This window comes from Paramacrobiotus metropolitanus, unplaced genomic scaffold, assembly GCF_019649055.1.
Source record: "Paramacrobiotus metropolitanus isolate TYO unplaced genomic scaffold, Prichtersi_v1.0 Parri_scaffold0000094, whole genome shotgun sequence".
NCBI classification, from domain to species: domain Eukaryota; kingdom Metazoa; phylum Tardigrada; class Eutardigrada; order Parachela; family Macrobiotidae; genus Paramacrobiotus; species Paramacrobiotus metropolitanus.
In genome coordinates this window covers 286671-299163 of record NW_026570314.1, presented here as the reverse complement: position 1 = coordinate 299163, position 12493 = coordinate 286671, and the positions used below count along the sequence as shown (strand labels likewise).

Genomic DNA, 12493 nt, shown 5'->3' with positions numbered 1-12493 from the left:
AAGAATACTGTAAATATTTTTAACACACATTTTTCGCTTCGTTTGTAGAGCTTGGTTTGCTGTTAATTTTTATGTATGTGCCGCACTAACAAACAGCATAGTTTGCGAACGCGCGCTGTTTAAAATGTACCGGGACAAGCTCTTGTTTCTATGCGCCTACGATGACTTCCGGGCGTGGCTTTGGGCGTACGGCTCCCAACCGCCACGGGGCGCCATCCGGGCGAGAATCGTCAATAAGCGTTAGCTCTGCATTTGAAATGGCGGGCTTATCGGTTGCACCCTGGCTCCAGTGTCTCCAGCATGATCTTCACTACTTCAGCAAAAATTCAAATTTTTTCTTAATTCTTTCTTCAGCAGTTCTTGCAGTTTCAAAAGTTAATGATGACATTATTCTTAATCTTTCTTTGTGCTCAGATTTTGTCTGAAATCTTGGATAGTTTTATTTTGTGGAACTCCAGTTTCTACGTGTTTCTTCCAGTTTCTGAATCCACTGGTAGGAAGTCACGTGGTTTGTAGAAGTCAGAAACACGCTCACCTGTTGCCTGTGCTTGCTATGTATTTAATACCTATCATGTCTTATACCCGTTACGCAAGTTGTCACTGTCATTGTCGTATCATTGCTGAGAATATATATTTGCATCGCATGGATTTGTGATTGTGATTTCCTGGTCTCTTGCCAGTATCAAAATCAAAATTCTGCTTTTTATACGTATGCAGCTACAGCCAACTGGAAAGTTTATTTACTCGGAGACCGAAGCCTCGTCAGATGGACATAATGGCACTGAAGGTGCCAACTGAAAATTTCATTCCTGACGAAGTTAGAGATCCCCGCACAAACACCGTGTATAGAAAAGGGAAGTTTATGGGAAAAGTAAGTTTGATATTATTTATTTTGTGTTGATATATAATATTTGTTCCCGTTTTGTTGTTTTGCCATATGCGCACTGCAGCCGACTGCAATTTACCAGTCGCTGTGTTCTTGTAGGGTGGTTTTGCGCGATGCTTTGAATTGCTGGATACTAAGCAGAAGACAGTATGGGCTGGGAAAATTGTGCCGAAGTCGTTGCTTCAGAATACTTCCCACCGTAAAAAGGTATGGAAAATCTGTTTCGTGCTGTTTGTGCGCTGTGCTGATTTCTCCTATCAGTTCTGCTGCGAATTTGGGTACGTGCTGTTACTGTCGCACAGTTGTTGCTCGATGCGGTAAAGTGACTGTAGAATACTTAGCGTAACACGTGGGCAGAGGGAAGCTCACGAGTCACGACTGTGGGGAAAGGCTTTATTTTGGATAACAATAATGCGGCAACACAATAATGCAACACAACAACACAATAACACAACAATAATGACAACACAACAATGTCCGTTAAAAATCTCAAGAATCTTTAATGAGATGTGCACGAGTGCAATGTGTGTCCAATGCACCGGAAGTAGGGCTGTCGCTAGCTGCCACTGCGGTAGGCTGCAATAGCGACTGGCCCAACATTAATGTATATAATATGTACGATAAATATTCGAGATAAAATTAATATGTATTCGAGATTTACTTGATAGATGTCTCAGGAGATCCAGATCCATAGAGAAGTCCGCCATCAACACATCGTTGCTTTCCATACGTGCTTCGAGGATAGCGATAACGTTTACGTTCTCCTGGAGCTTTGCCGTAATCACGTACGGTAGCATTGTGGATTTAATTTACTGTATATGATTTTTAAAATGTGTCCCTAATGAATTTCTACAGACAGGTACATGTACATGACTATTTTTCATGTACATGACTCTGTACATGACTATTTTGCAGTCACTGATGGAACTTCAGAAACGGCGGAAGGCTATTCAAGAACAGGAAGCGCGATACTTTCTGAAACAAATCGTGGAAGCGTGTATATATCTCCACGGCCATAACATTATTCACCGCGATCTGAAACTCAGCAATGTCTTTCTGAACGATAAAATGGAGGTGAAGGTGGGCGATTTTGGATTGGCTACGAAGATTGAATTTAGCGGACAGAAAAAGGAGTAGGCCGAGCGATCTGCATTTACGTAATTTTTGACTGGTAAATAGTATCTGTTTTTGTTGAAGAACTCTATGCGGAACGCCTAATTACCTTGCACCGGAAATTTTGCTCAAGAAAGGGCACAGTTTTGAAGTTGATACATGGAGCTTGGGTTGTATATTGTAAGTCAGGACTCAGGAGCTAAATAATTATGGACAGACATATGCTGAATTACAGTTTTGTGCAGGTATACTCTTCTTGTTGGTCGTCCGCCTTTCGAAACACCGAAGCTGAACGATACGTATCGGCGTATTAAAAACAACGACTACAATCTCCCTGCTCGTTTATCGAATTCTGCAAAAAATTTGATCACGATAATGTTGAACCCGGACCCTCATCTACGCCCCAGCATGAAAAAGATTTTAACGCACGAATTTTTTATAAGTGGTATGTTTTTAATTTTATGTTGCTGCAGTCGGTTTATTATTCGTTGCTATTCTAATAGGTTTTCTCCCGGCTCAGCTACCCGTGTCTTGTCTCACTATGGCACCCCGAAATCTTGGAGAATCCACTCGAAAGCCGTTAATCGAAGTTACCGTACCAAACACCAACCAAGCTGCCCGGGACGAATTACCACCTGAAGGTTTGTTAGTGTCGGTCTTTGCTGTTCCCATTGCCATTAGTTTGGGTTCACTTTGAAGATTTTCGATTATTCCTTGTAGAAATCATGCATACCGCAAGGCTTTGAAGTTTAACTTTGAAATCAGTTGGGATTGGCACTACAGAATCGATGTGTGATGTTGTGAGCCTCATTAGTACTGGTGTTCTCGTTTTAGCTGTTCCTGTTGACCATTGGTTATCTGATCTGCACCAGCAATTAAGCGACTTGATTGCATCGTTTGGGGAATCAAAGACGACACAAAATAATGGTTGGTCGCAGAATCGCAAGTTACAACTCAGACAAACAACAATACAAATTACTGTAATAAATCTTTTGCAGACCATGCGGAAGATCCTAACCAAAGTCCTGTGGTCTGGATATCAAAATGGGTTGATTATTCAGACAAATACGGCCTTGGATATCAGCTGAATGATGGCAGTTCCGGTATTCTGTTCAATGATTCGACAAAAATTCTCTTGTGGAACGACCAGCAGTAAGTGAGATTAAGTTTTATTGTTGAGTCCGGGCTTTGCGTTGCAGCTTGTATGCTACACAACTATGGACCTATCAATACAAGTTACGCCATGGGCGAGCCCACAATGCGGCGATTTGCTGCCGCACAAATTAGATTTGTGCTTGTGTGAGGGCGGTGCCAAAAATGCATACTCGTAAGAGCCGTACGCGTATGTATGTAACGCCACCCCTTATCATGCAAACATACACGAAACTGATCCGATTACAAGCCAACTTCCGGTGACCGGAAGTCTATACTTGTATGCACGGGTGCTAACTGATATGCCATACAAGCTGCAACAAGGGCCCTGCTGTTGTGGACTTTTGAGAGATATTGAATTCGAATTATGTGTAAACAGTGCAGTAAGGTACGCAGTGACCTTTTTAAGTTTTCGTGTGTGAACACGATTAAATCAGTAGTTCCGTGTCAAATGCTGTAAGTATGATGAATGACCATTCGTCTTATTGTTTTTAAAGGGTTATGATAATATTTTACTTCTTTACAGGTATGTGCAGTATATCGATCGCGATCAAGTAGAGCACTACTGCTCCGTAAAAGATTATCCCAAAACTATGCAGAAAAAGATGACTTTACTGCAGTACTTTCAAAATTATATGCAGGAGAAACTCATGAAGGTAATTTCTGCATTCATCTTTTAACAACACATATTATTATTATTATTACGGCACAAGAGCAGACAACCCCGAAGGGACATGATAAATTTATTGAGATTGATAAATTATTATAAATTATAAGATTGATAAATTTATTGAGAGCATTAGCTAGTAACTTAGTAGTGACTAGTGACAAGATATGCACTTTTTCGTTACTCATTAGACGGGAGAAAACCTGAGCCCTCGAGAACTGCTTGCACTGCAAAGACTTCCGTGGTTGCGCAGCTGGTTCCGTTCGCATTCGGCTATTAACATGCATTTGACGAATGGAACTGTTCAAGTGAGTCGCCTCAGTTTTCAAAATAACATTGTTCTCCTTCAGAAACTGCTTTGCTAAAAAGAATTTTCTTAGATAAACTTCTTCAAAGGCCACATGAAAATGATACTGTGCCCTTTGATGCACGCCGTAACGATTATTTACCCGGATAAATCGGCCCGGACTTTCCGCATGTCCCTTTTTGCTGAAATGGGTTGTACGAAAGAACTGCAGGAACGCTTGATTTATGCCAGAATGATCTGTGAAAAAATGCTCCAGTACAAAAGCGCCGGTTCAGGGAAATTAAGGATGACTGGAAATGGAGAAGAAAAAGACAAGGCAGCATCGTCAGAAATGTCGGTCGCGGAATCCACTGAGTAAGGTATTTGGGTGGAACTGACTGTTTTTGAAATTTTCGTTTAATAATAATATGAGTTGCGTCGTATGTTACTCAGTATTCTCAGACTGTCGGCATTTGTGTATTGTACTAAATTATTTTACTGTGGCTGAATTGAATGCATTTGCTGTTGAAATTAATTGTTTCTTAATAGCTTGTTTAATTTACCCTGTGCTTAACGAGGTGGATGAGCAGTGTGCTGACTGGACAAACGCTTAATAAAAAATATTATATCGGAATTCGATCGATCGATTCGTCTGAGCAATTTATTCTGTTGACGCTACATGAAACAGTTCAAACAAGAATTAACGTCGCAATGGTATCGCAGTTGAAAGGCTGGGCGCAACTTCCACTCACAGGTAACATTTCAACAGTCATGCCATTCAAAACATTTTGCAGTCATGTTGACTGCAAAATGTTTTGTCACCAAAGTCACGGATTTCAGCAATTTTCATTTCCGAAATATAAATAAATATGTTGAAAAACATCTACGGAGTCTATACAGTATCTGTATTTCCAGTGTAGATACAGAATAAAGTAGAAGATACGATAGGCAGACTCACGGTAAGTAATTTATGTAAGCAGTGTAATTTAAAGCAACTTTGGACATTGCATAATCGGAGAACAGAAGTGTAAAAGTTCGAAATTTTCATTTAAATTGCAGTGATGTTTTCCACTGCCTGGTTAAATGCTACCAAGTGCAATACAACAAACTACGCAGCACTCAATTACCTCGTAAATCAGTACATCTTCGAAAGTATTTAATTTTCAGTAAATGCTTAGTGGCAAATTGTTACTAACTGCTACGAGGGAGTATGTAAATAATTTAACTTATATGCATATCAAATTTTTAAACTGTTATGATTATGTCGAGGGATCTATGCCGTTTCAAACTAAAACCACGCACCGTTTTGTACTATACCCCATCAATAATAAAAATATGAATCATAGTAATATCGGTACATCAATTTAGACGTTAACTCATACGGGAAACGTATGAATCACAATCACCCTTAAATCAGTGTTTTTTTGTCTAGAAAAAGACAAAATTTGTCCTGGAAGTTTTTTGTCGTAATCCGACATAACATAATAATTTTGTCGGTACAAATTGTGCCCTCCCCGCCCCCAATCGTTTATGAAATTAATTGCGGTTGTTTTCTAAATATTAAGTATATTATCCGGTATATGTATTCTGTAGTACGACACTAGTAATTTTATTCCGCTTGTGCGGATTCATTTGTTTAGGCGATTTCTTTATTAATCAGCAGGGCGATCTGGATTCGGTAGTTGTGGTGTATGTATAAATGTTGCAATAGTTTTCGACTGATACAGATATGTAACCGGCATCGAACAGTTAATTAATCCCAGTTCGGGCAAAATTATATTCATCCTTTCCTGGAAAAAGAAATTTTGCTCACTGTATTCTGCAGACAGCTGCCGGTTTCTGTGTGGATGGTTTGTACAAACCATCCACTCCAAATTGGCTTGATGAGCATTAAAATTTAAACTTGAGGTTCGATTGTGAAGCAATTAGAGATTCATAACGGTGCAATGCGAACAATAGCCGTGCAACAGTTCGCCAAAGCAAAGAAATACGAGCATCGTAGGCAAGCATCAATTCGAAATAAAATGTGGCTGCACTGTTCAGACGATTTCAAAATCCTTTCCTAAAGACGCATTGGCACAGCCTGATGCTCCCGGTTGTTATCCCAATAAATTAAATAGTTCCATATGAGCTGCCACCGGTAATTATTTATTTGGAAGCGTAAGACCAGTGACATCAAGATTTAGTGGTGCAGTGCTGTATGGCGCTTACGATCGACTGAAATATCAAGTTTTGAGTTTTCATCACACTTGACAACTTTTGCCGCGCGCAATTGAACTGTATGGCGCATTCAGCCGTTGCGACGCGACTCCGTGTGAAATCCTGATATGAGACGTTTTTGATAACAGTAATGCGAGTGTTATCATGTACGCGTCCGTGCGCGTCTGCTGCTGGAGGTCAGCCATTAGCTGACTAATGTCTTCTGTTAGTTAAACTAATGTCTTCTGCTACTAATGTCTTCTGTTATGAATAGAAGTAGGAAAAATAAAAATAAACAAAGTATTACAGTACTTCGGCGGTTTTCTTTATAGACTGTAAGTATACTGTTACCGTGTACATATATAAGTATACATATAGCCATATAGGTAGATATGTTAAGTATCAATGTATCGAGCTGTATTAATTTAGTTAGATGAGTTTAACTTGACCGCCGGTATACCAGGTATTTGGGCTTTTGAAATAATTTAATTTTGCACTTATCACACAGTCTATAAACATGCACAGTCAATAAACATGCAGTTGTTATAGAATTTAGCAGTTTTTACTATATAATAAAAGCGGACCGTTTCGGTTTTGTGCTTACCATGATTAAGAATCATTAGGAATCGGTGTAATTTACAGATACAAGGCCATTAAGTTTTTCAAGTAATTAACGTAATCGGTTAGTATTTCATGGCGCGTGTGAAAAATTACACATGCCGACTTTCATTTACAGTGTCTACTAATTTTTTTAGCTGCTTCCAAAATAAAGAATTCCGTAAGTCGTATCTCGGTTATTGTGCTTGTTCTCTGTAGTGTACATCGATCTCTCTCTAGATCTGTGAAGGTGATTAATGTAATAATATTATAATATTTATAAAGTGCTACCAGCATATATACGTAGAATTATGTAGTATACGTTTATACAGGTGTATAATGATGCATACTGCGCCTTATGCATAATTACTGATTAGAGGCAGATTTCATGACTAATTATTAAGAACCAGAAAAACGAAGAAAAACCTAATATTTTAACTTTTTAAAGTACATCAAGATTTATAGAGGTTTTTCTGCGTATACTGTTTTATAGAGGTTTATCAATATATTATTTAATAGAAAAGGGTTCTAGTATAGTAATACGGTCGGAACTCGGAACTCCCGCAACGCATTGTAAATTATACCGTACGTACGTGCGCAAGCAAACGCGCGCAATGGGAAGACTGGAAAGTGCAGCGGCTGATCACTTTATATTCACAGTTTTTCACAACGACGACGCATAAGCGTGTAACTTCAGCATTTTCGTTTTTTAAAAATTAGAAAGAAGGCAAAAATGTTTAATGTAAAACGTAATATTATATAAAGTGTATTCAAAAAGCTTGGACCAAGGTGAGCTTTGGCCAATAAAAATGCAGGTTTATGTGTATAAACCAGATGCCGACAGGTGCTTGGCAGTTGGCAGCTGAAGTTAGTTTTTGTATTTTCGAACAAAATTTGTCAAACCACGACACTTCTCGTTACGAACGAGATAAAGTTATAACTGCCTAGGTGTTATCAGTCAGCGCTGTAAGCGATCTGCATGAACCGACATGCACACTTGTGAATCGGATGCGGTTATCTGTGAGCCACTCATCCGAAACATATGAAACTGTCTTTCCATATAAATGTTATTGATAGGGTAGTGGCCATATGCACAATGGGTCAATGGCCATATGTATATACGATAATACGCGTATCATGAGCTTAACTTATATTATCTGTACACAGGTAAAATCGTTTTCTGTAAATATACATAAAAATTCGAGTAATTTCTCGAAAATCTGATTATCGTACAAATTAGCCACAAAATATATGATAAACTTTCGTTCTTCAAAATTGCGCACGTGGTCAGAGGTCAGCCTAGAGTAAGTAATGCAAGGTCATGCATCCAGTTTTCAAGTTTAAGAAACCTAATCGTGAGTCTGGAATTTTAACGAACTTAAAATTATGCTTTATTACCAATATTACTGTATACAGAGTTCGACCATTCTCATGAAATACAGGATAAATACTTAACAGTTATTTTGTATTTGAAAACCATCGTCATTTCTGTAATTGAATTATGTTATTGAATTAAACTTGTTCGAGCAAAATTGCTACCATTCTGGTTTGTGACAGGCTTGGTCTAAGCCATCTATAAACTATAATAATTAACAGGTTAAATAATCACAAACGCACTGACACAAACCCGTGGCACCAGAATTCGTGCTCTTACTGCCGGAATGTAACAAACGAGCCTTTTCATTGGATCGTCAACGCTGACATATTGCATATGTCTGAAGTACAGTGGACTTCATAAATGTGGTTACACATAGCCACCCGTATGCATAGCGCTATCTGCTTTAAGTTCCAGTACTTTTAATAAGCATCACATACAAGTACATACTGAGTACTAAAACAAAATTCATAACAAAAACACTTCTTCAATGCTATCCTGCTCGGGGATCGTACCCATAACACATAACGCGTTTCCCCGTTGCATTTGGATAGATAGCCGCTGTCTAAAAAACTCTTTCGCCCGCTTCTGGCCTGTGGCGGAAGCTATGCCGTTGCCGACCTTCTCCACGAGTTTTTTCGTTCCGCCTCCCAACTCCCAAGGGTCCGTAAATTTCAAAGGCGGCAGCTATTAGATTGTATCTTGGTTGTAGCCAGCCGTGTTTCGACAGTTTTCTTCTCTCCGCCTGCTCAGCTGCTGCACCGACGCACACGGAAGTACGGTCGATATATGAGGATGCGAGTGTGTCCACGCAGGTCACATCAATTGCAATTGCCAGTGGTTTTCCGCGCTCCGCGCTCCCACGGCTTTAAGTGTAACCACATTTATGAAGTCCACTGTAACTTTTGTACTGAACATCGGATGAATAATCCATGTTTATTCTATTCTATTCTACAACCTAATCTTTCCAACCTATTCTATTCTGCAGTCTGTAATCTGGGGACAACTGTCGCAGCAGCGAAGGCTTGAAAGGTTTTCGTGATTTTAAACTACAGTTCTCGGATAGAACATTATTTAAATTGTTAAGTGGCTCATGCAGCTTACTACTCGTAGGGGCCGGTCACCGCCTTCCCTCTCAGAAAAATTTCATATTTTGTTTGAAGACAGAACAAGTGTGGGGAACACTTCAAACAACACTTGTCGGCAATGGTCCAGTGGGCGTGGCCAAAACCAAATTTAAGTGCCGTATGTTTTGTCAGTGTCAGTACATTGTACTGGCAATACATACGCACCCCGATTACTGCATTTGCAGACTTGCTTCTTGACTACTAATTCTTATTAATTTGGGTTTCTAAAACATCTAATTTTTAAAAATCTAACCGGTAGTCGACTTGATTTGAATGCATTGCTCACCTCTATATATTCTTCTGTGCGGCACCCGCGCGCGCGATGCTGACAAGTACAACGAGCTCACAAAACTTTTACATTGTCAAGCCAGTCAGTAAAAGTAAATAGCGAAGAAAAAGTGGAAAAAAAGTTTTCATCAGTACGACGAACACCGTTTAATGCATTAAACGGTGTACGATAATGAGAATACGTATTAACGAGAAAATTGGCCATATATAAGTGCCGTATGTACTGGAAGTGCACTAACAAAATAATAACAGTACATATACGGCAGATAATTTGTTTTTGGCCACGCCCACTGGACCATTGCCGATGAAAATACTATTTTTAAGTATTCCCAATATCTACCTACTCTGTCTTCAAGCAAAATATGAAATTTTTCTGAGGGGGGAGGCGGTGACCGGGCGCTGGTGAGAAGCTTATGAAAAGCATATTTGTTTATTTTGCAGACGTCCTTGTTTTTCCTTTTGCGAACTATCGTTGGCGTTCCTTCGATGATTATTTTGCCATGCAGAACTATCTCCGAAACTCCACGCACCAAGGTTATCTCGCATCGTCAGACATTCCGGAAAAAAGTTATCCTGTCCCTGGCACAGGATATGATGAGCATGCAGATACACCTGCCCCGACACAGTTAACAGTTCTACAGAGACCGCCGCTCGACAGTCGTTGCTTCAGCCGAGCACCAGAAATAACACCGTCAAAGCGAAATACCAGTGTCATCTGTGCCGCATATCATCGGACGACAAGGATCTGTTTTTGTCGCATTTGACTGCTCAGGAGCATCGTTTGCTGTTGGCGAAGGAGGCCTTCCTGCGTTGCAGGGGGTGCGCATTTCGAAGTCGGCAACCGATGAAGATGGGCCAGCAATTGTTATGTATCAGGCAGAGATTGTTGGCGACAGTGGCATTACTCACTCAATCGCAAATGAGCGCTGATATGGTATATGCTGCAGCGCTTGCTCTTTTGTACTTTTTTTGCTCTTCCAGAGCGTGTTTTTGCCATTGTACCTCTGTTAATAAAACCCTCTTGAATTTGCGATAGAAAATCAGTTTTTGATAATAGCATGAAATGTCATCACGGGCAATGACTAGTAGTTAAATTTAGTTTTCAGTGGTAATACTGTTGCGAAACGTTTTACAATATTTCTACTATAATTACGAATACTTTTGTTTGTAACAGAAAGCACAAGTTAGCTTTTTTTGGGAGTATTCTACGCATCGGTTGTTTTTACAGTTGTGCTCCTGTGGTAGGTAAAAAATTTTCATGTTTAGTACATCACGTTAATCGACAATAGCCGACACATACATTAATGCTTGCGAATATACGAGTACATAGAATATAGCTTCGACAGATACATTTTCGGGAGCTGAAAAATGCGTTTCTGTACTACGCTCAACGTTGCGCTTTAAGTGTGTGCGAACTTCAGCGCCGAAGGAATGATCCTTTGCTAGCGTTGGTATCGACCGCTGGCTCTCCTGGAGGTCCTCACGAAGTAACCGCTCAAGCTCAGGAGATGCTTGGATCGGTGCCTCCCTACTGGGAATTTCGGCTGTGCCCCATCTTTGCTGTGTGGTTTCAACATTATCTTCGACTTCCAATTGACAGAATGCGCTTTGTGATGCAACGCATATTCCAGAGCGGCGAATTGCAGCCGATGGCTCAACCTAAAACAACCAGGATATTATTTAAATGAGACCGAAATATAAATAATTCTGTTTGACCGAAAAACGCTAAAGCTTTCGGGAAAGCTTCTGCCGATAACACGTGGGGCCAGTTGTCTTGTTTCTGCTGTACCGTGCGTTATTCCGGGTTGACACTATGCGCTTTTCTAAAACTTATTAAATTGCACAAACTCCCTAAGCAGTAAAATGGGACAATGGGGTAACCTATAACGTATGTCAATCAGCTGGGCAATAGGTGATTCTTCATTATGTCTGCTGTTTGACTCTTCAAGAATTCCACTCGCATCTCGCACTGACAGGACAGCAGATAGGACGCAAATATCGATTCGATGCTTTACGGCATCGCACGAACCTACCTGTTCGTGCCGGTTGAGAGGTAATTGCAGTGTCTGGGACAGGTTATTGTCGTGGTCCTTGGGTATTCCCGGCTTCTGCATGATCGGATTTGGCATGGCAGTAACGGTCGGAACGATGGATTCGTCATCTTTGTTATGTTGATGTTTTGGGTTGGCGTTGCTCGCATCGTTATCGAGTGAATATGGCCGCTGGGTGTCCATTATTCGCAATGTACCGTTTCCCTCCTCATTTTAAGCTGCTTCGCTATGGCATTCCTTGATAATCCCTTGGCACAAAGTTTCAGAACAGCAGCTCGGCTCAGTTGGTGGTGTTGCTGGGAGCGCTCTTGCAAGGTTTTCCCATTCTGTTGCAACAATATTTGAAGGGAGAAATGCGACAAACAAAATGTTTCCCTAATGTACACTGCACTATAGCCTTGTTCGAAGCAGTCCAGTATTTCTTCTGTCTGCTCCCGACTGACATTTAACCGATCCCTCCTGTCAAAACTTTTTCCGCTTTGACGAAGTACAGCGGTAACAGCATACTGATCGACATCAGCTTTCTGCAGAATATCCGCCATCGAGTGCCCTTGTTCGAACATTTGAAGGATCAGTTTTCTTTGCTCTTCCGTAACGTTGGCCATTCGCAGCAGTTGCCGCACGGTCTTCGCGGTAATCTTCAGCTGCTTCGCAATTTGGGCTGGACTGTACTCTCCAGTGCGTGACAGCTGTATAATCTCAGTTATTTGCTTCTCCGCCCTGTTGTTTCGAGAATGTAATTTTTCTTTCTG

The 12493-nt window shown here is 40.5% G+C and overlaps 1 protein-coding gene across 1 annotated transcript; it reads left to right on the top strand.

Moving 5' to 3' along the window:
* Nucleotides 1–775: 775 nt before the first annotated feature.
* On the top strand, nt 776–4483 carry LOC129596716 (serine/threonine-protein kinase PLK1-like). Its single transcript, XM_055494063.1, has 12 exons — nt 776–871; nt 986–1093; nt 1555–1671; nt 1802–2019; nt 2084–2179; nt 2245–2444; nt 2503–2640; nt 2834–2926; nt 2998–3151; nt 3678–3807; nt 4010–4126; nt 4199–4483. The coding sequence occupies exons 1-12, from the start codon at nt 776–778 to the stop codon at nt 4481–4483; spliced, it is 1752 nt and encodes a 583-aa protein (XP_055350038.1).
* Nucleotides 4484–12493: the final 8010 nt, after the last annotated feature.

What these genes read in the sequence shown, in the direction of transcription:
- LOC129596716 (XM_055494063.1), top strand. Translation starts at nt 776, where the DNA reads ATGGCACTGAAGGTGCCAACTGAAAATTTCATTCCTGACGAAGTTAGA. An exon ending in AAGGGAAGTTTATGGGAAAA is followed by an intron (nt 872 to 985) that starts GTAAGTTTGATA and finishes GTGTTCTTGTAG; the next exon opens with GGTGGTTTTGCGCGATGCTT. An exon ending in TGGAGCTTGGGTTGTATATT is followed by an intron (nt 2,180 to 2,244) that starts GTAAGTCAGGAC and finishes AGTTTTGTGCAG; the next exon opens with GTATACTCTTCTTGTTGGTC.